The sequence below is a fragment of the Ptychodera flava genome, chromosome 3 (assembly GCF_041260155.1).
Source record: "Ptychodera flava strain L36383 chromosome 3, AS_Pfla_20210202, whole genome shotgun sequence".
NCBI lineage: Eukaryota > Metazoa > Hemichordata > Enteropneusta > Ptychoderidae > Ptychodera > Ptychodera flava.
In genome coordinates this window covers 46,515,141-46,541,826 of record NC_091930.1, presented here as the reverse complement: position 1 = coordinate 46,541,826, position 26,686 = coordinate 46,515,141, and the positions used below count along the sequence as shown (strand labels likewise).

Here is a 26,686-nt window from a genome sequence, read left to right as displayed (position 1 = left end):
TGTCAATATGTGGGGTATCATACTTCACCTTCGATTCAGTGAAAAGTGATTTTAGGTGTTTTGCAATGGGAGAATCAAAGTGCGCAGTTCTAGGAGTCTCAGTTTTGACTTTGATTCGTGAAGTCCCCTCCTTCATCGTCTTGTTGGTTGATAGTCCTGGTTTGAATTGTGGAGTAATGTACTGATTATTACTCAAACCATCCCATAATTCAGCTTCCAGGGCCACTCTATCTGCTTCGTCCTGTTGTTTCTGCAGCTGCAGGTTATGCTCTGCTTGACGCTAATTGTCCTCTTCCGCTCTCAAATTACACTCTTCTTTGTATCACTCCTCTTCTTGTTTGACACGTAAAGTTGCTACTTCTGCTTATATCTTAGCTGCTGCTGATTTCACAGAGGCATGTGAGGAAACAGATTTGTGATCACTCATACTCTCATCCTCTTATTTCACCTCAAATTCTGAATTTTGAGGTAATATTGTTTGTTCAGAGTATTTCTGTTCTTTGCTTTCTGAAAGTGTGGTTTGTGATTGACACTCCAGTTTCATCTCTGCAGCAGGAGATCCAACTGTTGAAGATGTCTCCTGTCTCTCGCATGCAAGTGTTCAGCAATTGTATCTTGATAATCCTCAACCTGTGCCTTTGTAATGGTGAAGTGTTGACTGACTTTAAAGCCGCACTTTTCAATCCCAGGTTCTCGCATTAGTGGAGTTCTCCTCCCAGTCAAACACCTGGCCAGTATGATGTTTGATTTCTATAACACTCATTACAACAAACTGATCTCAACTTTTGTCACCTTTTGCTAATCCTGCAAACAGAGTTTATACAAGCATTTGATTGACGGTTGGTTCAAATCGCCAGCAGTCATTTATTCCCCACCACAAACGCTCGAATTTCCTGAAAAATTGTCTTCCTGACCAGTTAGACTTTGAATATAACCAAAGAGTTCGATTGGCAGCAACTTCGCGCTGACCGCTTGGCAGTCTGTCTGCGTTTTTGTGGCCGGGGAAAACTAAAAATTGGCATGTTCTGGAGCGTGTGCTCGCGCGTTGCCTGTTTGGTGTCCACTTACATAATGAACGCCTCCATAGCTTTGTGTCCTTTTCAAGGGAGGCTCCGCCTTTAAACTTTTCCTCTTCAGGGTACTCTGAAGTCTCAGCAAGGCGCACCAAATCACATGCAAGCCTCTCTAGATCTGCCAATGATCTCTCAAGTCGTGCATCGACTATCTCTAATGTTGTTCAACTTCTACAATCCTTAATCAGCTTGTCAGCCTTTTCACAATTACGGTTGATGTCTACTAACATCAGGCCACCTTCCTCAATTAATCTTTCCCAGTGTGTTACTAATTTCTTTTCCTGTTCGACGTCGTCGCCCGAGTCATAATCAGCGAGGTAAGTGGGCATTTGTTGACTACGTTCTGATCGTTGAAATGTCATATCTCCATTGTCCACCATGTTCACTGATATCTGTAGTTAGACGTTGATCAGGCACACTATGCACACAGCAGCTGTAAGCTTATGTTGAATCAAATGGTGATACGTGTGAAAACGTCCATAATTGATGAGTTCTAATTCGATGTACGATGTTTACTTACAGTTCGCTTCCATCCGGTTCGAAGGACCAATTTTGTGTTAGGATGATAGATGAATTTTCAAAGAACTTAGGTGACGTCGAATACAGCTGCTCGTACTTGTGATCGATACAAAAAAGATATAGTTTAACAAGCATCCTACATGAAAGTCCGCTGTAAGGTTCAGTCTTCTAAGGCTTGGAAGTCCGCCTCATTGAGAGTGTTCTAAACATCCTTGTAAACACTGACAATGAATCAAAAATGACGTCTGCTCAATAACATATCGATAAACTCGATAAGAACTACAACAACACAGAAAATTTGAGAAAAACATGACAAAAGTTCCCTCATCTTGTGAAAACACCTTTCATTGAAATCACAGATCTTACGATCCGCCAGAGGGGGCGCTGCCCTTAACTTTCATCGCTCTAAATCATGTACCTCTTTCTTGGTCACTTTGAGCTCCTTACAGCGCGCTACCTCATATAGATTCTGTGCGCACTGAAAACCAGTTCTTGGTTGTAGAATAGTTCTCTTAGGCTTTGTTCCATGATTATGGGACAATACCCATATATTTATACAAAAATATATTGTACAGCTAACATAAACAAAATACAAGTTTACTGAATAATAAAACTTTCTAATCATGTTTGAGATCTCTGATATCTCTTGTGCTGAGATCTCCATTCCATATTTTTTATAGTTGTTTTGTCGTCCGTTTTGCTTTTTGTGTGTAAAAAGTACTAACATATGTATGTTTTCCCCGTAGAGTTTACTGACACTAGTATATTGTTGGGTCAGAATACAGACAGGTAATCCATCATGTCTGGCATTGAAACCAAGTTTATCTAAAACATCACTGTGCTTCTTCATGACTTTGGACAAGGCACTATTATCTAGGATTATTAGAGTGTTAGTGCCTTTCCATTCCTTAGGTACGAAGGCTAGAGTATCATCCACGGTATCGAGGCTGACCAGAAATATAAACACATTATCATCCTTAAATATAGATGTTTTATTACATGTTTTTTGTTCATGAATGCAGAGCAAATGAGAAGTACATATTTAAATTTCCCTATGTATGGTCCAGTGAGGATATTCATCACAAATTCTGTTCTGCCACAAATCATTTGAATGGCGGTTGGAGGGCAGGGGTCATAACATCTTAACTATACACTGGACATAAATCCAATGAATATGGCTAAAGGTTACATACCAATTTTCGTATCTTCATGAGCGGGGTCTTCAATCTGCAACATCATCTGCAACAGCATCTGCGACAGCAGTGTCTGCGTCACCAGCTCTTGCAGTAGCATTCACTTTTGTGTGAACATCTGACGGCTCTTTGTCCTGCCACTGCACAGCATCCTTGGTCATCCATTGTTCCCTCATGGTAGGCACATTTGATTTACATATTTTCTATATGACAATTTCACATGGTAAGAAAATTAAATTGGGGAAATTGCCATACCAAGTTTTACACTGTATTTGATATTGTTCTTGGTATTGCTGATAACTGACTGCTTTGTCGGTATTATAAATTTCATCTTCGAGGAGAACGCTAAATTTTTTTCTTACTTGCTGTGCGCTGCCAGTATTGCCTATTGTAGTACTACGAATATTCTTTTGTGCATTAAGGATGCAACAGACATATGCTTCAAGGCTTTCATTGAGGCAGACGAGACCGGCCTGTGTCAGGCCAGAGTCTCCCTTCTGAGGGATAAAACTATTGTATTGCCCCTATGTTCCTATGAATTGGCTGGGTCTGTGACAGTGTCTGCGACAGCTGCTGAGTTGGGTACCGGACCCATAACAGAGAAAAGCAAGAAAAATTACTCTATTGTTGCAAGTAGTCAAAGCAAGTTATTTTTATTAAGGATTTTTAGTTGAACAAGTAAAGAAGGGGAATGACGAACAAATTAAGATAGTTTTTAAACTCTATGAAGCGAAATACAGTTCCCTGATTAGTGATACCATAACTTAAAGTTTCTAGACCTAGGAGTCCGTAAAAACAGTCAGGTAGTTCCAATCGACGACCGGAAAAACTATGCCACTGTTCTTAAATAGGGTATATTTTAAACCGTAAAATGAAGAAATACACAGGACTCATAGCCTGCACATTGGAGCCCCTACTTGCTCTAGTTTCCACCGGTTTAATAACGGGTAAACATGTAGACTTTAAAAAATATATAATATTATACCCGAAATCAATGGATTCAGCTTAGCTAACAGTTTCACAAACAGCTCCACTGAAAGCTTTGCAAACAGCCATGTCTCAAACCGAAACAGTCCCGCAAACGGCTCCACAAACAGCTACGCTAACAGCCATGCCAGCGGAACCAATGATCAAGCAAAACATAGAGAAAATTACGTTACCTACGAAGCACACAGGGAGAGTGGTAGCCGGTATATAAGATATTAGCAGAATGGAACTGACAGAACAAAGTAGAGAAGAAAGCAAAGGATAGTAAGGTGGACTGTGTATATGACATCTGGGATGGCGTCAGCATCTGCGATGTCTGCTCACACTCACAGCTTACGTGACAGCTGACATGATAATTGTTATCTTATTTATGTGTTATAGGGGGTTCATTAACTGCACAAGGACTATATTGTGGTGAAGCAGCACTTGTCCGTCGACTACGTGTCCCTCTGCGACAAGAGAAAATTAAAAATTCTCTACCTGCTCAGCAAAGCCTGTCCCTCTGCATGGCATGTGATGGATAAGCTAATTTTTTATTTTTCTAAAACTATTATGTAAGAAAATTACTACCTAGTATGGATACTAAAACAGTTGTTAACACATATATGATGGTATTGTGATCGCAGGACTTACAATGGGATTTCTAATGATGTCTAACAAATTTCTAAACATGGAATTTGATTAGCAAAATTTGGGGTCGCGATGGCTGCTACGGTTGCATCTAAAGATCTCCTTGTGAGAAAAATATTATTCCTGCAGAAACTTATACTTTGTAATATATATACAACTAGCTGTGGCTGCAGCACTATGAATGACTGTTCTTTGAGCTGTATTAAATGCAAAGCAAATCACGGGCGGAAACATACTTGGACAAAAACATGTGGGAGTGGCAGTGCACTGATTGACGAGAAAGTTCAACATAAGGCCCTGCTTGGAAAATTTGAAATGACCGCAATGTCTGGTCAGAAAAAGAGTTTACCGAAGGCTTATTGGGAAAGACAGAATCGAGCTAAAGTGCACATTTGAGTGCCGAATTAAGACATACAGATGTGGAAATCCTGGCAGCAGCAACTGCATCAGCTTCTGCAAGAGAGAGACAGCGTCTGCTATAAAATTCTTGGATTATTATCAGTCCAGCCCAAAACAGAAAAATATGAAATGATCTATATCACCGGTGAATGTTTGCAGAGCTTTTTCGATTTTGATTCTTTGCTGCATCCTTATTGCTTTATTGAGGGCATTAATATTTAGTTGCCTTCAGTTGACCACCTTCTTGGTATTTTAGTACATTATTCACCATTGTTATGTAACACCATGAGTTGAAAAGAGTGCATTGTAGTAATCTTATTTTGAAAAAGTGCATTATGTCAAATCTAGTGTTAAGATCAACAGTAACGGGTTTGCCCGTTTTCAAGGCAATGTTGCTTGGGGTTTTAGTTGTAGCATTTTCACAGAGTTTGCTTTTGATACATACATGTCTGACCTGTGTTGCATCAACATAATATTAAAAAAAGACAGTACCAAGCTAATGTAGGGTGACTCTGGGTGTTAAATATGTGCATTTTTGATAGCCATTGGTAGCCATTTTTGATAATATCATGAAACATATTGATTAGCACATGTATGACATAGATTTATGTTCTTATATCAACTTAAACTAAAAGCAGTTGAGACTTGTTGGAGTAATGGCTCCGAATATGAAAACAATCGTAACAAAATTGACACCAGACGGCGGCCATATTGGATTGTATCCAGAAACAAATTGAAGTGCGTATGTATTACATGGGCCAATGTCAGAGTGACGGCTCCAGACATGAAAAGTCGTAACAAAATGGCTGCCAGGTGGCCATATTGGATCGTATTAAATCGATGTGTATATGTATGAAATAGGTCAATGTCCTAGTACCAACTTTTATGATATTAGTTGAAATATGTCTGGGTTGCATATCCCTGAGAAATGCTTGGTGACGGACACATTGACGCATGCATGGACATGACCAAAACCACTAGTTTCGCAGGCCTACGTCCGTTGGGATTAAAAGGAAATAGCAATGTCAAGCCTCCAAATAGTTATCAAATATGAACATCCAATTTTAAGTGCCCTATAATTCCTTCACGGCCATAGGATTAAACACACCTTTTAACAGTTTTCAATGTGTCAGGAACACAACATGCTAATAATCTGATCTTCTTTTGGCAAAATATAAATATGCAAAGTTTAGCCAACATAACAAACAAATAAACATCTCTTTAGCATCAAAATATTGGCATCATAAAAGGAAACCACAGATCTACAGTCTGACATTATTTAGATGGAGGAGTAGAAACTAATAAAACAAAAAACATTTTAACATGGCCAACACAAAATCAAATCAAATAAACATCTTTTTAGGATCAAAACATCGACATCGTGAAAGGAAATCATAGATCTAGATAGGAGATCTATAGTCTGACATTATTTGGATGGAGAAGAAGAAACTAGTTTTTAAAAAATCATTTTAACAGGGCCTGCATCCCTTTATTATCAAGTTATTAACATCATAAAAGGAAACAACACATCTACAATCTGATATTATGTATATAGAGTAAAAATTAGTAAACAATCATTTTAACAATGACTGACATTACAAATGAAATAACAAATCACTAAAGTAAATTAAAGTCTTTATAAAAATATTCGGTTTAATTAAAATAATCCAAAACATACACGGTAATAAACTATGAATGCGTTGATGAAGTCAAATCATGATAAGTTTATTTGCAAGCTGGCTGCTCCAGCTGTAACACATCAACAAAACAACAATGACTTATCTTATGGACTGAAAATAAATCACGTTTCTATCAATATAATACAATTGTGTTGCCATGGATGTATTTGAGTTGTATAACAATGTAAGGAAGTTGTTCCGTTTAACGTCCCATGTATTTGAGTAACAAAAGAAGTTTGCATTCATTCGAAATTTTTGAGATCAAAAAATGTTTGACTTCATAGATATTACAAATTGCAGGTTGACCATAGTTTATGTGTTTTTGTTTTTCTAGGCTTTCCAGTCAAAGGAAGTGTCCTGGAAGTGTTCGGGGAAGGATCAGACCAATTTACTTGGCCCTATGGAATATACATCAAGAAGAACGGTCAATGGGTTATATGTGATAGAGGGAATCATAGAGTTCAGGTTATTGATCCAATCAAACTCTGCTGTGATCTCATCTTACAATTCCATGCATTCCCAAATCCATTTTTTCCGGTGAATGTCACAGTGGATGAAGACAATGACAAATACTTTATGAGTGATTTAGGGAATGGTCAGGTTGTGGTGAGTTCTGGACAAAGCCAGATATTAAATTGTTTTGGACGCAAACAAGGAATTGCACCAACCGATATCTGCTTGAGTCCTGATGGTTTTATATTCATTAGTGACTTGAACGGATATGTGAGAAAATATCGGCAGTCTGGTAAACACATTGCAAGAACTGCAGAAGGACAAGTCAAGCGTCCTGATGGTCTAGTTGTGAATAAGAAATGTGTTTTTGTATCAGATTTGGGCAGGCGATGTATCCATGTTTTGAATCACGAGATGCAAAGTATAAGAGAGATTGGCAAGGGCCTCTTAGAGGGACCAGAGGGTTTGTGTTTTGATCACCAACAAGATGGCATGTATGTTTGTGATCACTGGGGGAATAGAGTGGTACACTTCAAATGTGATGGTGAATTTCTCGGTTATATAGGTCAAGGTCAGTTAGAGGAACCCTGTTACATTGCAATGTGTAAGGATAAGCCATACAGATTAGTTGTAACACAGGAATACTGTATTAAACTACTGTACATCTAAGCAGACATGGCACTACATCATGTCAACTCTGCAGGGATATCTCTAGTGAAAATCTACAAATTTTCTAACAAATTTTACGTGACTCATTGCAAATGGCAGGCTCTAGATGTTTATTTTTGCTGTCATTTCAATAATTGTTCATATTTACCAAAGTTATTTTGGATTAAACACAATGTTCTTACTTTGACTGACTGTTTTATCAAACTATTTTAAATATATACTGATTTTTCATTTCATTACTTTTCTGACAGCAGCTTGTTGCATTGTTTTGTGTAACATTTTGTCAGAATAATTTTTGACTTTCACAGATGTGAGAAAGAGTGTAAAGAGAGATACATAGAAGCAGACATGACAATATAACATGACAAGTCTGCAGGTATATTTTTAGTAAAAGTCTATAGCTTTGCACACTAATTTTACGCAACATATTGAGTTAACAATGCATTCGACAGATATGTGGATATAGAATTTTAGTTGTAATTTTCCCAAGTTTTTTCAAAGTTTTGGAAAACAATTAATATTTCTTTTGACTTATAACAACAAAATATTCACATTTAGAGGAAAATATCTATCGTACCTGCAATTTCACAGCTAAACGAATTGGTCGAACCATTGATTTCCAATAGTCGGCTTTACTCCCATTTGCAATTTTGCTGATTAAATCATGTCGTAAAAATCGACGACTTTCACAGATATGTGTGTGCGGAAACCTACCTGCGTTTACCGATGTCTTGTTTGAATCCAAAGTTGCACTGATTTTTGTACATCGGTAACGATTTCCATAGTTTCGGAAATTTTGCACGGAGGCGGCAAATTTGTCTGGAGATTGACAAACTTCCATGTATTCATTGAGTGTCTGTGCCAGTGGAAGTTGTTGGTCGCAAGGGGGCGCTATAATGAATACCGTTTGCTGAACAACAAGTGCATTGTTGACGCGGAAGCTGAAGTTTCTTTAGCACCCAGAATTTGGTGTTTCCTTTAGTTTCATATTGCAGCCAGTGTATTTAACCAATTATAAAATTAACAACAGAATAGATTAATAAAGAATGTATATATGAAGATGTAACTAATAATACACTTTAATAAATTGAGACAAACAAACGTTTAGATTGCTTAAGAGTATTTAATATTAGAAATCTATTCAATGAATATTTAATTCAAAAGGCGAGCTGATGTGTTTGAATGTATTAAATTCAAAATTTCAATGTTGCAGAAATAGGCCATCGTTGGTGAAAATAAGTCAATTACAAAACGTAGGGAATAAAGATCACATTTTCGTTTTCCAGATTGTTACTCAATCGTTTCCCTCGTATCTTAATTATTATATTACCGTAATCGCTGTGACTTGAAATTATTGTGATCAAAACAAAATGAACATTGGAAGTTGAAACCTTAGAGATTGACCTTTTTTACTTTGACAACAAAAAAACCTTACCAAGTTTTAGTTATTAAGGACAAACAAAATCTCGAAATTGGAAAATAATGTCTCCGTAAGTCTATGTTAATGTCATAAATATTTAGTCGCAGTGGGCTGTAAACTTCAAAAAGCTGTACCCTTTTGCCTAATAACTCAAAGGTAAAAAAACATGAGGTTACTTGATTCATTTTTTTCTTTCTTTTTTCGTTTTGAAAATGTGTATTTTAGGTCTACGTTTATGGTGTTTCCAATGGTTCGAGGGGAACTTAAGCGGCCATGTCCACGAACCAAACTCTACATGGAAGATTGCATTGTGAATCGTCCTCCTTTGTATTATTTTCATTAACAATTTCATTGCCTGCTTTGCTGTTTTCGTACTGACGTATGAAAGATTTTTTGAGTATGTGAAGCTTTTCAAATCCAGTATTTATCGATATGAAATATACGTATTAAAATAAACCCCAACGTTTTAGTCCTTAAAGTAACGTTTTCACCCTTTCTACAAAATGGTTTGGCCAAAAATCGTTTGCAAACAATGCTGCCTTCAGACTTGTTTACATGGGAAAGGGGCGAACAGATTTGGAGATGAGGGGATCATGAAAGTGATGTTATTGTTCGCTATTCCCATTAAAACTGTGGTGAAGTTCAAAGTCATTGCCGCTATGTTTGTCGATTAAAAAAATTGCATTCAACATTTATATCGATCAATATGAGTCAAATTCATGAGTCCAATTTCTAATTAAATATTTTTATTCAACTGAATATTTCTCAATGAAAGCATAAAATATAAAGTGAAAAGACATACACGAGTAGATTGTATAAAGAAATCATGATAACTATTTTTAATAGTACAACTGACAAGCAAAAGGTGTTTTAAATGGTTGGGCAATTGACCATCCATTCGGTCCTGAAATATGATGTCTAAATGAATATGCTCAATGTAATCTTTCTTTGATAACATGCAAATATGCTAAAAACATAACTTTTTTTTAAATATAATTTTGAAGACGGTGATATTTTTTTTTTCCATTTGCCTGTCAATGTAAAAGATTTGTTGTTATTCGTGCCACTTGTTTGAGGGTACAAACCCTTTCATGATATCACATTTCTGATTGCCCAAGTATTCAGGAGTGGATGTCGTTATAAAAAACCATGGCAACTCAAGTTTTCTAATAATTTGTCACCAATAAAAAATCATGAAAAAAGATTGTCTGTTTCACACCAAGATGAGAATCTCTGTACTTTGTCAGTCTCACATGCGTATTATTTTGTATTTCAGTCTGCATGAAACCCTAATGTTTTGATTAGACACTGACTGGTACACAATGGTTTGACCTATTCCATTGGCGCTGACACTCTGTAGTCTGGCCGGACAAAATCGCAGACAAAACAGAGAATGACTTCATGTTCTCTTTTTAGAACTGCGACGAATGCAGTACCCTATCAGGTCATTGAATTCACAAACACAGTGGTGTAGGTTACATCATGATTGTACATTATGCAAAAATCCGTGATTGTTAATAAAATAAATAAAGTTTAACAAAGATTTGCAATAATTGTGGGTTTAACTCAGAAAGATTATGTTCAACACGAGAAGAAAACCAGAGTTCCTAAATAACTAGTTTGAAAATACAGCTGGTTTCTTTGTGACAGTCGTTTCACACTTCCTTGCTGTTGATGTGACATATTGTAAATTTAGACAAAATGTCCATGTCACCATCAACAGAATTTAAAATCGGAATTTTCCACGTTTCGCATACACTACACTTGCATGTACCAAGTACAAAGAGTAACCAACGTGTTTCCTTGTAATCACCGCACAAAGGCTTTGAAATAAAAGAAAGGAGAGTAATAAAAGTTTGCTCTACTTTGAGAGTGACATTTCAACGAAGCACATTAAAGAATACTTCGTCGTTTTTTTTAACCACTTATCTTCAATTTATCCAAGTGTAGCTTCTTGATGATGAGAAAAAGGAGATGAGAAATTCCGAGTCCAATCCATTTCAAACCTTTTCTAGTGGTTTGGAACTGTAAGACAACAAACGTTTTGAGCAACCTGTACTCTGACTTTGATCTGCTCTCTTTCAAACTTCTTGTATTGCAATGAGAATAATAAAACAATCCAATTCTGATGATCATTGTACTAAACTTTCAATATTCTCATTATGTCTTGTACAAATGTATTGTATTGGTATCAATTTTATGAACGGCTGTTAAGTTGATTTTATGAATGCTCGAAATTGACTGAAACAAAGGACTGAGTTAATCACTGAACTATGGCGAAAGTAAATCTAGTCTGCGATGTAAAAGTGTCACCCCTGCCACAAGAGATCTTTGTCTAAACCTTTGTTGTTTCTATGCAATGGTTTGACCCATTGTCAGGTCAAATGGTGGCAAGATCAGGAAGAGCTGCCGAAATGTATTTAAACATTTAATTATGTCAGTCGGTTAAGAGCGATGTACGATTGGCATAATTTAAACAATTAGCAACCCCAGTGTTTCATCTCTTTGCATCTTGGCACATCAATGACCGCCACATCTGGTCTAACGAAAACATTTTCACCGTCGTCATTTTCATACGGATATTTTGTAACATGTGCATTTTCATTGAAATGTTGCATCTTTCAATGGATCGACAGTAAAGTTTTTCGAACGATTTTTTAGGTATCATTATATCTGACAAAAAAAAAAAATACAGGGAAGGGCCCGGCGGGGAAAAGTATTGGAAAGGAATGTATTCATTGCTTCGCTTCGATAAAGTTTGTGTGCGATGTGTGACAGTGAGCGTACGAGCGTGAGTGCTTCACGAACTCTCCAGCGTGTTGAGGGGTGATAGTCAGAAAAATTTGAACAACTGAGTTCGGTTATTGAACCAATCTTTTGGAGATTGGGATTTGCCGAGCGGTTTTGTTTGTGGCTTCACCGCTAGGTGACTGGGTACCGTACGTCGTGAGTTTGAACCCGATTTGACGTGTATATAATCATAGTACAATTTTCTTTATACTGAGGTTGAATAGAGTCTAACAGTCACAGCTGATCAGTAAGAGAGCGTTCATCATTGAGCCATGACTTTCTTCGCTGAAGCCATTACACTATTATCTGGATCTGAATAAAAGTTTATGTATTATCAACCACATAAAGTTCTTACCTTTGCAACTGTACACAGGTTTGTCTTCTGTAAATTGAGCTCGTCGAGGGCAAATAAACAAATTCTATAAGCCTTTGGCTGAGGTAAGGCAATGATTAGGTGCAAGCTATATATTAAACTGAAACCTGGCATACATTGAAAGGCTCCCCTGTTGGTATTACCAGTTTTCGGGAAAGATATGTACATAACCTTTCTTGGAAAAAAGAAACACAAAGGCTGGAATATAAATCAAAAGTTTCGATGACTTTGTTTGTTATGTCAATTAGCAATAAGGAAGAAATACATATATACCTAAAATATACCTTTTTTGTATTTAACTCTTTGAATGAATTTAAAATATGTGTATATAGTATATAGTAAAGTAACCGTGAGGTAGTATTATGGTTCGGTGACAGTTTCATATCAGTCTCAGGGCTTTTCGCCGAGGAAGAGGATGATGATATTGTAATCCACGAAAAGCAGCACAAGTGATGAAGAGCTTTTGAACCTTACGAGACACAGTACACAGCGGATAAGAGATCTCTAAGAGCAGGATCTTGGAAAATTCTGTTTTCCACTGGTGTTATATTGTATCTATACACCTTCAAAATTAGATCAATACTTACACAAGCAATATGGGGGGGGGGGGCATAAACTGTTGTCATCTCAAAAGCGGTATCAATTTTATTGGGCAATGGGTGGAGCGTTCGCTTATTTCTACTGATGTACAAAAAGAATATCCGGCCCAGCCCCGAGCATAGTAACTGCATACTCCCTTAAGATTGTGTGACATGACACGATTGGAACTAATTTGGGACAATTGTATAGTGAAGTGATGTCGGTTTCATCTGCAAATGTAAGCTCATCTGCTTTCCTTTTTAAGTTATACACTTGTTTTTACGAGTAATTTGTATTATACTATCATTACGCAATAGGGCACCTAACACTTTTGAGAAATTTCAAAAATATGAAGATCCAATTATCCCAAATTAGTTCCAGTCATGTTACATGAACAATTATAAAAATATGGTCAACTGGCATCCGCATGTGATTGTATAGTGGCATAAATTGACATCATCCTCACACCAACTTTGATTTCGATCTGCTAAGGCGTGTCTGCTCGATGGCCGTTTAAAACATAGCTCTACAATAAATTAATAAACGGGTATTTCGACACGACGCTTCAGAAGCATTTTAAGAAAAATTGGATTGTTCTTAAAAACGTTTCTAGAAAGCGAAAAGACTTATAATAACTGTTTCAATATTCTATGTGTTACTAATGGCAATATGAAAAGCTACTCCGGGCATCATCAGCCAACTAACTTTTACAAAATCAAGACAGCAGCTCAACATACCAAATGAGTTGGAAAATCATTGAAACGATAAAGTGGAAGCCCAAACTAACTTAAAAGACGTTGTGTGAGATTCCAAACATTACTTCGTAACAATTGATGATAACTTGGCCAAGAACATTTCTGACTCTATCATTTCAACGTTTCAGGGTTTCTTAGGTGAAAACTCTTTGCACTGCCTTTACTTCATGCACAGTTGACATCGTACAGATGTTCAGTATAGTTATGTATACAAAGCCATCGGATGAGAAAATATTTATCTTTAATTAGAATACAAAGCTAGAGATGGAATTTCCCTGTTCCTTACTAATACTTTTATTTTATTTTTTATTTTGGGGGTTATGTGTACCCATCCTGTAATTTTGCTCGCCTGTTGGATGAGTGATAAAATAAAAAATAAATATAGAGATAAAATATAACAAGAATAAAAAAACTAGATGACAAAGAAAGGGATGTAAATTCTTTGATGATCTGAAAATTGTCAAATTGAATAAAAATGTAAGTGTTGGTGGTATGAGGACATTACGGATCAATTTGCATTCTTCCTTTCAATGGTTAGGTTTTTGAAAGAATTTCAATTAATTATTTAGTTGATTATCTACAAGGTACATAAAATGCATTTACTTACAATAATTAAATGGGTTTAGGAAACGTTACGCCTACAGTTGTAAACTTTCTCTGATTAGTTTTAGTTCGATACTTGTCATAAGAAACTGATAAAGGTTGCTGTACCGTCGATAGCTCTATTGATTTTTCTAAAACATTTGACACTGTAAAGTATGAAATCTTAATCAAAAGGTGAAAATATTATGAAATGAAGGGTTACCTTTCAAATGGTTTACATTCAGGAAGCCAATGTATCAGCATAACAATGTATTCCTAAAGCTGCGTGTGATATTTTACAAGGATTAATTTTGTTTCCAATTTAAATTTATATTAATGATATTCAAAATTTATGGCCTGTTTTTAATTTTACAGTTTACGCAGATAATTCGAATTAATCACACGCTTTTCGTAATACATCTTCACATAATGTTGTATCTGTATGTCATGCTAATGGAATTTCGAAGAAGTATGTCAATGGTTGCTGATATTCTACTGATGCTATAAAACAAGACTACATGTTGATTGAGAGCAGACAAAACAAGTTATTTCACGGACAACTTTTCTACAGTAGTGAATTGTACCGCTTGTGCGAATTTCGTCCGGATTCAACTCGATAATAACTGAATTTGAAAACAACTCATAATGCCGGTAGAGATTAAATCTTGCAAATTAGGTGGCAATTTTTAATTAACTACAGGATGTATTGACCCGTCCAGTGTTGTACATTGCTTTTGTAATACCACATATCTCATATGGTCTTGAAGTATGGGGAAGAACCAACCATACACATTATAGGGCATTTTATGAGTGAAAAAAGATGTTCGATTAATAATGAGCTCGAATTTGCATTTGCATATTCTTCAGTCGTCAAAAGAAATTGGAATTCTTGATATATATTTAAGGATCGTGATTATCAAATTTCTTCATGATGTACTGAATGACAGGCTCTATATGAGAAACATTTGAAACACTAGAAATAAATACTCGAATTTAAAGGCGATCCTCCAAATTAATATCAATATATGACATTTCTCAAACTTTAACAACTGAATAACAAGGAAAGTAAGAATAAGACACTAGCAAGAAATGACAACAAAAATACACACTTGATCAATCATACAAGGGACTTGTCAAAAATGTGAAGCAAGAACTTTGAAAGTAAAGTATTTTAATCTTGCAGGTAGAACATAACTCAGACAAAGTAAACGCGTTTGAAGTAGCAAGGATCGTAATGGGGATGCTGAGTCCATGCGTTGGAACGGGTGTATCGTTCGTCAATTCACTCACACAGCTTTGAATACCCGACCTTTGCGACATTTCCCCAATATTGCAATTGTACCAGTGTGGAAATAAAGTATACCCATCGAAGAATTCGGTGATTATGTTAAATATATACCCTAATGCATTATCTTTATAGTTTTAGCTCACTAACTACTGATTTTACAAATTATGAAACTACTTAATATAAAAACGACGCGACTCCAAAGAGCAATAAAGACGATAACTTCAATCGTGATCAATGCACTGCAAACATAATTTGAATTTATTTTATCTACATTAATTTTAACTGAAAAAATGAGATTTATATTTAAATGTCGATTAATTAGGGGATTCAATACTCATTTGAATTAACAAACACAGTCGCATCTATCTTATACCGATCTTATACCTTAAAGAAGACATCAAATGCAAAGTAATGTTGATTATTTAGGGATTCAATACTCTTTTGAATTAACGATCACAATTACATCTATAATCTTATACATGAAAGAAGACATCAAATGCAAAGTAATATACGAGAAAAGTGTGAACATCGGCCCTGTAAAGAAAAAAAATACACATAGGATCGGCCCCGGACCATTGGAGAGAGAGAGAGAGAGAGAGAGAGAGAGAGAGAGAGAGGAGAGAGAGAGAGAGAGAGAGAGAGAGAGAGAGAGAGAGAGAGAGAGAGAGAGAGAGAGAGAGAGAGAGAAGGCTAACAAATAAGGCTACAAATATAAATATACGGTTTTGGGAGGATATTTCATGACATAGTGCTTTGTTGTTGTTCTCTTTAGTATTTGATTGTATTTAGTCTTTGGGAGTTGAAAATCTAAGATATGGGGAAATCATCTTTTTTGTCACATGACTACTTTGTAAACTATGCCCTTTTTGTCATCGTCAAGATTCGAACCATACTCCATTGAGACCGCATGAAAAGTTTTAAAAACCGTCAGTCGACCATTTCGACACTGGATGGTAATGAGACCTGTTCGAAATTGGGAAGAGTTTTCGGCTCAATGCGCTGTGACAGACGAAAATGACGAAATTTGATATCATTCTTTTTCGTCAATATTTGCATAAAAATTCGATTTTGAGCGCTTTTATACAAAATTCATTAATTGAATGCATCAACATTAAGAATTTTGTCTCGGCAGTTGATGGCAAATGACCAGATCATAAACGATTACAACACTTGTCACATCATTTATTCTTCTAATTTTTACACGTTTTTTTTTTCATTATAATTAAATTCAACAAAAGAGTGCAATGAGTTGCGTAACATGTCCTGTTTACAAAGAGACAAATTCACCAGGGAACGCAAGAAAATGCAATTAACACTGCATCAAAATGCAGTCATGTCAGATAAATTCACACTAATCTGTTGCCTATATCATAAAATATTACACGTGAAATCACATGAATCCACATATATACAGGCTTACTGAATACAAGCAATGGAATCTTGATCTGTATATTCACTATTCAGCTAAAATACAGGCTACAAAACTATAAACTCCGTGATTTTACTGTAAGTATCATACGGTTTTCATGCAGTCTAATCCCCTGGAGACAAAAAGAGAGGGCAGACGAGGTTCTGTAATATTACTTTAATGATGTAAGAATTAGGGATAAGCACGCTGGCAATCACCAGGAACATCATACTCTAAACAGAGTTGTAAATATTGAAATAATAAACACATTACAGGAAAAATCTCTTGATTTGATTTGAATTTCTGTTTGCAATGTCACTTTTGACTTTTTGTAACGAATGATAAAAATTCTTTAATTATATTAAAACGGGAAAAGAAGGGGCTCCATCGACTTAAACAGCTGATAAAAAACATGTAAGTACAAACTCTTCCACTAAATAACTTCTTCGCCAATGTTCATGCATGCACTAACATACATTTAATTTGTATAAATAAGAGTGTCCGTCGTCAGATAATGAATTATTTTTATTAATTTATCATTTCTTTTTAGGTATTTCTGACGAGTTGAAACTTTACGTTCCAATGTTTCATTCTGACATATAGACTTCATCTCGAAAACAAATAGAATAAAAGCAACATTTCTATTCAATTGAAACAAAGTTATCACAACGCTATCTATGTGGTGTTACATGCATAATTAGCTGATAACATGATCTCAATATGGCACGTCATCCTGTGTGGTTTTCCCCTGTCTTCTACAAAATTGCCGATATCAGGCTGGCGGATATTATCACAAATATATAGGAACAAAGACACCATAAAATGCAGGAAAGGCTTCGGAATCATCGGGTATGTTTAAGCACACATAAGTTAGTGAAAATCATAGATTGTAACTCACATGTTCACACACTTGAGCAAATGTCGCAGTGATGTCTGTCTGTCTTTCAATGTCTGTCTGTCTGTCTGTCTGTCTGTTGGCATGATATCTCAAAAACAGCTTATTGGATCAGATTCAAATTCGGTAAATAGATTCCGTTTGAAAATGGCAAGAACTGATTAGTTTTTGGAGGGTGTGGCTTGCATATTTTATTTTAATTTGCAAATATGATGATGATAGAAAAAATATACACATTTAAAACGGAAGCACACAATTTGATGAAACTTGATATAAATATTGACCTCAGTTGGATATATCAAAGTTGAAAGATACTAAGGGATGACATGTACGTTAATTGCTTAATGAATTTTCCTTATTAGGGTTATATCTGAATTGACTTGTTCAAACTTGACGAAACGTGCTATGTACAAGTGAGATACTGTGATATAACATTTTCAAGTCATTTCGCTATTTTGCTATAGCGAATTACTAATTTGCATATTTAAGAATTTTCCTAATTAGGCATATAGATCTAAAATGACTGTATCTAAGTTTACCACTAGTCTAATCAAGAACAATAATCTTAATAATCAAGCATACATAAATGCACAGATTTATCTAATTTTGTACTGAAAAAAAATTATTCATAGTTTCATCGTAGACCCCAATGCATAGTGTATTGACATTTTGGTGAAATTCCGAAATCATATTTCTTGTACAACCATAGACTTGTAACCACTCTAGTCTAATCAAGAACAATAATGTGAATAATCAAGCATGCATAAACGCACAGATTTATCTAATTTTGTATTGAAAAAAAATTATTCATAGTTTCATCATAGACCCCAATGCATAGTGTATTGACATTTTGGTGAAATTCCAAAATCATGTTTCTTGCACAACCATGGACTTGTAACCACTCTAGTCTAATCAAGAACAATAATATGAATAATCAAGCATACATAAATGAACAGATTTATCTAATTTTGTACTGAAAAAAAATTATTCACAGTTTCACCATAGACCACAATGCATAGTGAATCGACATTTCAGTGAAATTCCAAAATCAAATTTCTTACACAACCATAGACTTGTAACCATTCTAGTCTAAATCAAAAAAATTGTGTACACAAATTCGAGAGGAGATGAGGACTTGTTGGTAATACCGGTATATAAATAAAATTCCACAGTCAAAATTAGTAAAATTACTTGTAGTAATAAAGAAAGCAGTCGGACGGTTTGAAGTTGAACTCTTTATTTGAAATATCACAGTCAAAATTAATAAAATCAAATATGGTAAACCGTTGCACAAAAAACTCTCCCTCCCCACCCCATGCCCATGCAGGGGACTGATTTTCTTTCCGTGTGCTCTGGCCTGGGAAACACCCAGAGAACAAAAGACCGTGTTGCCCTATATGACATTTCAGCATGAACTCGTTCGGCACATTTTTATTTCGTATTTTACTGATTCCTATTGGCATATCTATGAATTTAAAGCCCCGGCGCTGCTAACTTTCGATGTTTTTTTTCATTATTTTTACTTTATCAATTGCAACTTCTTATTCTACTGCCCAAAGAATGTTGAAACACCCACTATTTAGCTTGTCAACTTAGCGTATATATGTGTAAAATGCATTTTTATTGTTTACATTTGAATTCTAGTCCGGACCAGAAGTCAGATATCAACAATAACAATATGCACTTTACAACCATAGGGACTGAGTTGAGAAGCTAGATACTGTGTATATCAACATTCTTTGGGGAGAAGAACAAGGAATTATGGTTCACATTCAAAATAAAAATAGTGAAATTATCATCAAAAGTTGGCAGCACTGGGGCTTTAAGTACGCTTTGTTCAGCTACCTAGCTAAACGCTCCGAAATTAGTTACTTTCCTAGGTGTGTGCCTGGAAAAAGTTGATAGCCATGAATAGAAATGAATAATACATGAACACACATTGGAAATATTACTCTGGCTGTTTCAGAGACGATATTTCCGCGATCTTTGTTGGAAAAGAACACGAATGAAACTAAACCATAACAGGAATTGACCAAACGCACCCTACCTGTAAGTCTTCGTTTGACAGCTTGACATAGCTAAAATGACATACCTCGACCTACCCATGCAGTGGTATAACAACAAATTTACCCACTGTATATCGGTACCTACATGAAAGCCACCGACGCGTTTTAATATTCACACATAGAACATTGTATCACCGAATACCTTTAAAGGCATGATCAAAGGCGAAACACTAACGTGCATCAAAACTTGCGACATGGAGGCATCAGAAGAGTCTTCTGGTACCTCCATGCTTGCAACAATGAAATATTTGCATTTAATGCAACATTAATCGAACGTGGCTATAAACATCGAGAAATCTCTTACTCTTATTCTATGAAATTTAGACGGAGTATTTTAACTTCGATGATATTTGGCCCTTTCTGAAACCGCAAAGGACAAAAATCTCCGAAGGCAATAATACTCCGTCAAGATTCACCAGATTAGAAATCTCTAAAATCACACAGGGAATATAGTTTGTTTTGAACTAGAATACCAGCTGGCGAACAAATGACAAAACAAAGAATACACTAGTATACACAACATAATAAAAGCCCAAAAACACATGCTATAAAACAAGTACTTTGATGTTACAACGCACAATCTGACATGAAAGCAACATTGAGGAATTTATTCACAAAAAAACCTCAAAAAACAAAACGATCAAGGTAACAAATGACTAGTTCACGGCATTAGGAACAAGACAACAAACAAACAGACACAAAACTATCCAAGCAGTATTCTAGCTTCCAAGAAGAACAAGAGATAATCAAAATATATAGGTGACGGAGAAACCGCTCACTGGTTGTGAAACGTAGTCGGGCAAAGCGTCACTGTTTGTCTCCTCGTGGATGTAAAATTACGTCCATGGTCTCAGACACGTGCGACTTTGCCCGCGTCTCTCCATGGCTTATTTTAAAATGTACAAGACTCTTGTTAATTTTCGCACTAACAGCCAAAACACGATGTAGAGAAAAACACATTGTAACACATACAAGAAATGACGGATGATGTGTGAAGACGTTTTCCCTTCAGGCTGTGTTCACAAACACAGAGAAACATATTAGACAGAGTCAAAACGGGTATTGTTTAAGGCGTGAAGCGGTTACGTAACCAATCCATGTTCGCCTCGCCTCAGGTTGCTCTCGCCTCTCTTTTCCGAAGAGTGCCGACCATGCATCATTCGGTAATTTTCGGATTTTCGCCAATTGTTAAGCGAAAGTATGTTCGGCAAAGTTTGTGTTGTTGTTGTCCTGTGGTGCTGAGCGGAATTGATATGCTGGCGAAAACGGGAGTCTTTTGAGCTTCAGGAAAGTGAGTTTTACCGTTTTAAAAAATCCTCTCATATTTTTATGAATATATAATGAGTGTGTTTGAACCAAATTTGAAAGTCTTTTATCGATACTGTCTGGTTTTACTCAATGGTTTACGGTCAGTCATACCGTCTTTTACACGTGCGTCAAAGAAGGACATGTTTATGAAACTGCTGGCGTGTTATGTTTTGATTGGCGTGAAGCAGTGTTTCTGGCCAGAGAGCTCACAAAGTAACTATGGTTGCTACGCGACTGGCAGTACGATGCCATCTCGTCGTATTTTTCGCATAATTTCGTGTAATTATCAACCGCAAACAAAGCCTCCAAAAAGTTTAACACCTTTGAAGCTCATTTTAATATGAAAAGCCAATAGTCTACCGAGACGACCATGGAACAAAAGGCATGCATGCGTTTCCAGTCTGTCCATACTATTTGTCTGTGTCACAAATAAGAGTGATGGGGCGGGGGGGGGTGGCGGTAGAAAACTTTTCCTCCCGTCGATACCCTCAAAATAAGGGCGACATTATTTATTTTTGTTTCTCATCTCCCGACCGACCGTAAATTTCAGCTCCGACATGAAAAAACAAAACAAAACTTTTTGTTATTTGCGCCGCCTCTGAAGCGATCATTCTAGCAACAGCGCCACCATCATCAAATTGTGAGATTTCAGCGACTCAGACTGAAAGGACAGAATATTGAACTGAAACAAATACACGTTTTTTGTACTTAAAAATTGTAGAGACTGTATGGACAGAACATTGAACTGAGACAAATACAATTGTTTTTTTGGAACTAAGCTTGTTTTTTTTTATTTCGACCGCTCGCCCTGCCCGAGTATTCCTCTGGAGATGAGAAAAACAAAAAAATAAAAATAAAATAAAAGGGTCACTCTAATTCAAGTCCCCCAGTCTATAGGATCAACATTTTCCAAGTCCCCAAAGTGCCACAGGGCCGCATATTTATAAGGGATACACGCAAATAAAATATTAAAAAGTGAATCGGGCAGTTACGGTCTGTTCGCAGATGTTCGACACTACCGCAAGTCCTTAAATTGTTGCATTTTTAAACGAATATGACCGCAATGAATCAGTGTACCTTTTTTATGTATCAGTCAGACTTGACTTCCAACTCTGGCCAGAAGAGCACACAAAATGACGATCAGGAGTGTGTGAAAATTGAGAATTCCTTGCCACTGTGACATTGGTAACTACCAAGTCTCCTGGTCTGCCATGTTTTGCTCTCTGGCCTGATGTAAAATTATGTTTTATTGTCATGAGTGCCATATGACCCAAATTCTTCTTCAACAACATCAAAGTCAGAGCTGTCTCTGTCACTGGCCGTGACAATGCAATGACAATGACACTGCCCATATTGGCAGCAGCAGGGTAGTAGCTATACAAACGTTGACAAATTTTTGTTCAGTTTATGCAACCGCGTTCCTGTTCGACTCGCTACAGCACGTTTAACTGTTCCGTATACAGCTTATGTACGTATTTGTACCATGCATCTGAATGACAAGGGATTTTCAGTCTGGACCTAATTTTGTCATCACCCATATTTATACATACATAAATACAGGCTTTGTCGACAAACTGAATATTACAAAGTATGTGTTTCACCATGCTGTAGGGAGACAGCTAGACTTGTGTGGGCATTTATACATATCAAAACAAAATGCACAGAAATGAAGGACTAAACTTCAGCAGAGGTAGGCTACGTTGCAGGTAACTTGGGTAATTGTGGCCCATAGAAGTACTTAAATGAGATTATTTTTTTATTTACTCCACTCACAATGGTCCTGGCAATTTTAAACTGTAGGAAATTTTCATCTCCAAAATTTCATGGGGGAAATGGAACATGAACTTGCACCTAAATTAGCATAATCTTACATAAATTTGCATATATAATGAGGTAAATTTCATATGCATTGCATGGGTATTGTGGACCATCATACATACCTTCAAAAAACATTGACACCACACCTTTTAATGGTTAGAATTTGAATTAAATCACAAGTTAACTTTATTCAAACAACAAACAGCAAAAATTCATTTGTAAAACTGCAGTTAAGGCTGATTTGTTTTCCTCAACAAGGAAAATTTGAAATTTATTGAGTCGTTAAAATTTTCAGGATTCAAATATTTCAATTTCACACTTATCGCACAAAAATTTGCCTCTGTTGTCACCAAACATGCCTTGACAAAGGCAGTGAAACCACTTAAAGCAATACTGACACTGAATCCATTCCTCCTCTGCTTCATCATCATAGAAATTACCATCACATGAACCACAATAATTCTCAGGATTATCAAAATCATCAGGCACCTTCTCAAGTTTTGCATTCTTATTTCTCTTATTTGCTGTACTGGTCTTACATTTTTTTCTCTTTGTACTACTTTTTTCTTTTCAGATTCTCTTTTCCTTTTTTTCTCCTCCCTTTCCAATTTCTTTTCCTGTTTTATTTTTTCAATCTCTTCTTTTTTTGCCTTTAGCAGTAGCTTTTTCTCAGCTGCCTTTTTCTTTCTTTCTGCAATTTCTTTTAATCTGATTACACGCTTTTTCTCCCTTTACCTCTTACGGTTTTCTTTTTCCTCCTTTTGCCTTATTTCTTGAGCCTCTTTCTCTTCCATTTCTTTAATGAATTCATCCTGAGTTAACACTCTGGATTTACTCACCCTTCTGCTTTTCTTTTGTCCCTCCCCTGATTCTACCTCTTTTGTCATTTTTGGGAATACCAAAATTCCACTGATGGTACCAAGTGATTTTTTATCTAGATCTAGCTGCTTTTCCTTTTCACACACATCAGCACTGTTGCTTTGATCATGCACATCAGAGTCACCTTGCTTGTTTTCCACCTCTGTCACCTTTGAAGGGGCAAGCATTCCCAGTGTTATCTGGTCTGGATCGAATGGATGTATTCCAGTTTTCTTGAATGCACTCACGAGGTTGGCTTGAGTGATAGCGTGCATCCATGCTGTGCAAAAGACACTGCAGAAATCATTTCTGCTCAGAGTTTTGCCAGGATGTGAGTGCATCCACTTTTTTGCTTCCTTTGCAAATTTGATTTTCAGAGGCCTAAACACACACACATCTAGTGGTTGGTATAGGGCGGTTGTATGGGGAGGAAAACAAAACAGAGTGACACTGTGTGCCTTGGCAAGTTTGATCACTTTAAGAGAAATGTGAGATCCATGGCCATCTATTAGTAATACTACTGGTCGTACAGGTGGGATATTCTTCAGGAAATGTACAAACCACCTGTAAAACAATTCAGCATCAATATAAGAAGATGTGCTGTAACCAAATACACTCCCTGGTGGAGCAGAAAACATCAGATCTGCTGACAGTCGTTCACCTTTGAATATAATGAATGGTGGTAGTACATTTCCTGAAGCATTCCCACATGCTAGAACAGTGGTATTGATGCCTTTATCTCCACTAGTTTGGACATGTATATTCTTTTTACCCCTTCTGGCAATAATCTTCCCTGCCTTTGGAACAAGAGAAATGCCTGTTTCATCAGCATTATATATTTGACCTGGTTTATCTTTCAATTGTAAGTCAGTCAATACTCCATCAAGTCTACTGAAGTATTCTTTCTTCACTTCTACGTTTCCCATTTGCGCACGGTGAACAGCAAGTGCCTCTGGAGAACGCAGGGATATTTCAGAGTGTCTGTTGCAGAATGCACGAAACCAGTCATATCCTGCTGTCTTTGTTACTCTATTAAATGGATGTTTACGCGCTGGGTCTATGCTTACTATCTCATAGGCTAGTCTACATGTGTCAGTTACAGTTACCCTTACCGAACTTTTAGGCCTCCCGCAAACTGTTACTGCAAATTTGCCGCAAGCTTTGCAGTAAATTTGCAGCAAACTATTTGCCGCAAATATGCGGGTGGTTCATTTTTCAGATGCAAATTAGGTTTCTTGTGAACTTGCTGCAAATATGCAGCAAACTCCCTGCCGCAACGTTGCTGCAAACTCTTTGCAGCAAATTTGCAGCACAATCCTTGCAGCAAACTTGTGGCAAATTAATTTGAATGTTACTGAAAATTTGCCGCAAACTCCATACGGCAAATTATTTTATTTGCGCTGACCATTGTTTCTCGTGATATTTTCAGAGTTTAGTTGGATAAAACACATCTTGTGCTGTCCACATTCTGCCAAATATATAAATATTATTTATCCAACTAAACTCTGAAATACCAGTTTCACGAGAAACAATGGTGAGCGCAAATAAAGTTATTATAAACAAAAAGATGACAGAGAAAAAAAGGTTAAATTCAATTGTGGTACAATTTATTTTATATGCCATGTTCATTTCATGCCACATAAGTGTCATGATAATGTCAAGATTTTCTTTTGACTCGAGAAGTTTCATGTAACATTTGCGATTTGGCTTTCTGTTCTCTGAATTTCTTGTCCCCTTTAGTGTACCAGCAATGGATTCTGAAAAATATAAATCGTTCAGGGAAGAGTGTAAGTCTTTACCGTTTGACCAAACATTGTAAATTTCATGAAAGAAATCGATAATTATTTGAAAATGAGACAAAATCAAGTTGAAAAATTGAAGCAGAAAATGCATAAATATTCATGATCGAAATTAAATTAATAATGATTAAAATGTCCGACAGCGGACAACTCGCCGTATGTTGTTTACATACACCGTACACGACGGCGACAATCTGCAAAAATCTCAGCACTTACTGTAATGTAACTGTGAAACGAAAGTGAATTCAGTATGAATCAGTACTCAACGAAAATTTATCTTTCGGTAAAGATTGCAATACAACGATTACAGAACATAATTATAGCGATCGATGTACAGACGAACGGTAAATTGACTTACATTTCTGAACGGCTCGCAGACGCTGGACGATTCCCGGTCCGGTTGCAGGTCTCACCGTGCTGTGTGTAAATACCGTACTCAGAAAATATAGTCGGCATCTTTACTGCCGCTCGCGTTCACAAATTTAGAACTCCGCCTGTCCCTGGTACTGTATACACGTTTTTGCAACTATGTGATATCATTTGGCTGGCGATTCCATAGAAAGATCACGAAATTGTCCACAAGAAAACTCTCTGCTCACAAGTACGCAGCCGACACTGGCCGATGGTACTAAAATCTAACTTCGCGCCGATCAAGCCTCATGACGATAACGGAAGTTCGATCTATAAATCATTACGCGATTGATAATGTAGTCCCGTTTTTTGCCCACGTGTGAACACGTGGGCATATGTCGCAGCGATGTCTGTCTGTCTGTGTGTCTGTCTGTCTGTTGGTCCATTTTCTCAAAAACGGCTGAACGTATTTCAGTCAAATTTGTAGACATCTTCAGAATTCAAATGGCTAGAACTGAAAAGGTTTTGGTGGGCGTGGCTTGGATATTAATGAAGTTATGAAAGTTTTAATTTTTCTGTTACGCCGCGTATGACAAGTGAAAACAATCGACTGTTTGAGGGCGCTGTGAAATGTGCTTGTCCAGGTTGGCTACAGCTGCAGCTGGATAGCTCTGGTTTCAACCACGGTCCCTCCGTGTTTCAACCTCGTATTGAACATTAAAAATATGATATTTTATTACTCATTCAACTCACTATTCAAGATAAAATATCGTTTAGCAAATTAGCTTTATCCT

At 36.5% G+C, this 26,686-nt stretch overlaps 1 protein-coding gene and 1 long non-coding RNA gene across 2 annotated transcripts in view; one reads left to right on the top strand and one right to left on the bottom strand.

Annotated features, from left to right (window-relative positions):
• The window catches only part of LOC139130136 (uncharacterized), a 43,121-nt gene extending 32,616 nt beyond the window's left edge, over positions 1-10,505 (top strand). Inside the window, exon 7 of the mRNA XM_070695858.1 lies at positions 6,815-10,505. Coding sequence (XP_070551959.1) covers positions 6,815-7,602 — 788 coding nt within the window. The 3' untranslated portion in view covers positions 7,603-10,505. The remainder of the gene's footprint in view (positions 1-6,814) is intronic.
• Positions 10,506-25,327: 14,822 nt separating this feature from the next.
• On the bottom strand, positions 25,328-26,199 carry LOC139126927 (uncharacterized). The gene is made up of 2 exons (XR_011550875.1): positions 25,900-26,199; positions 25,328-25,499 (listed from the first exon to the last, which is right to left on the bottom strand). It is a non-coding gene; the product is annotated as an uncharacterized lncRNA (long non-coding RNA).
• Between the last annotated feature and the right edge of the window lie 487 nt (positions 26,200-26,686).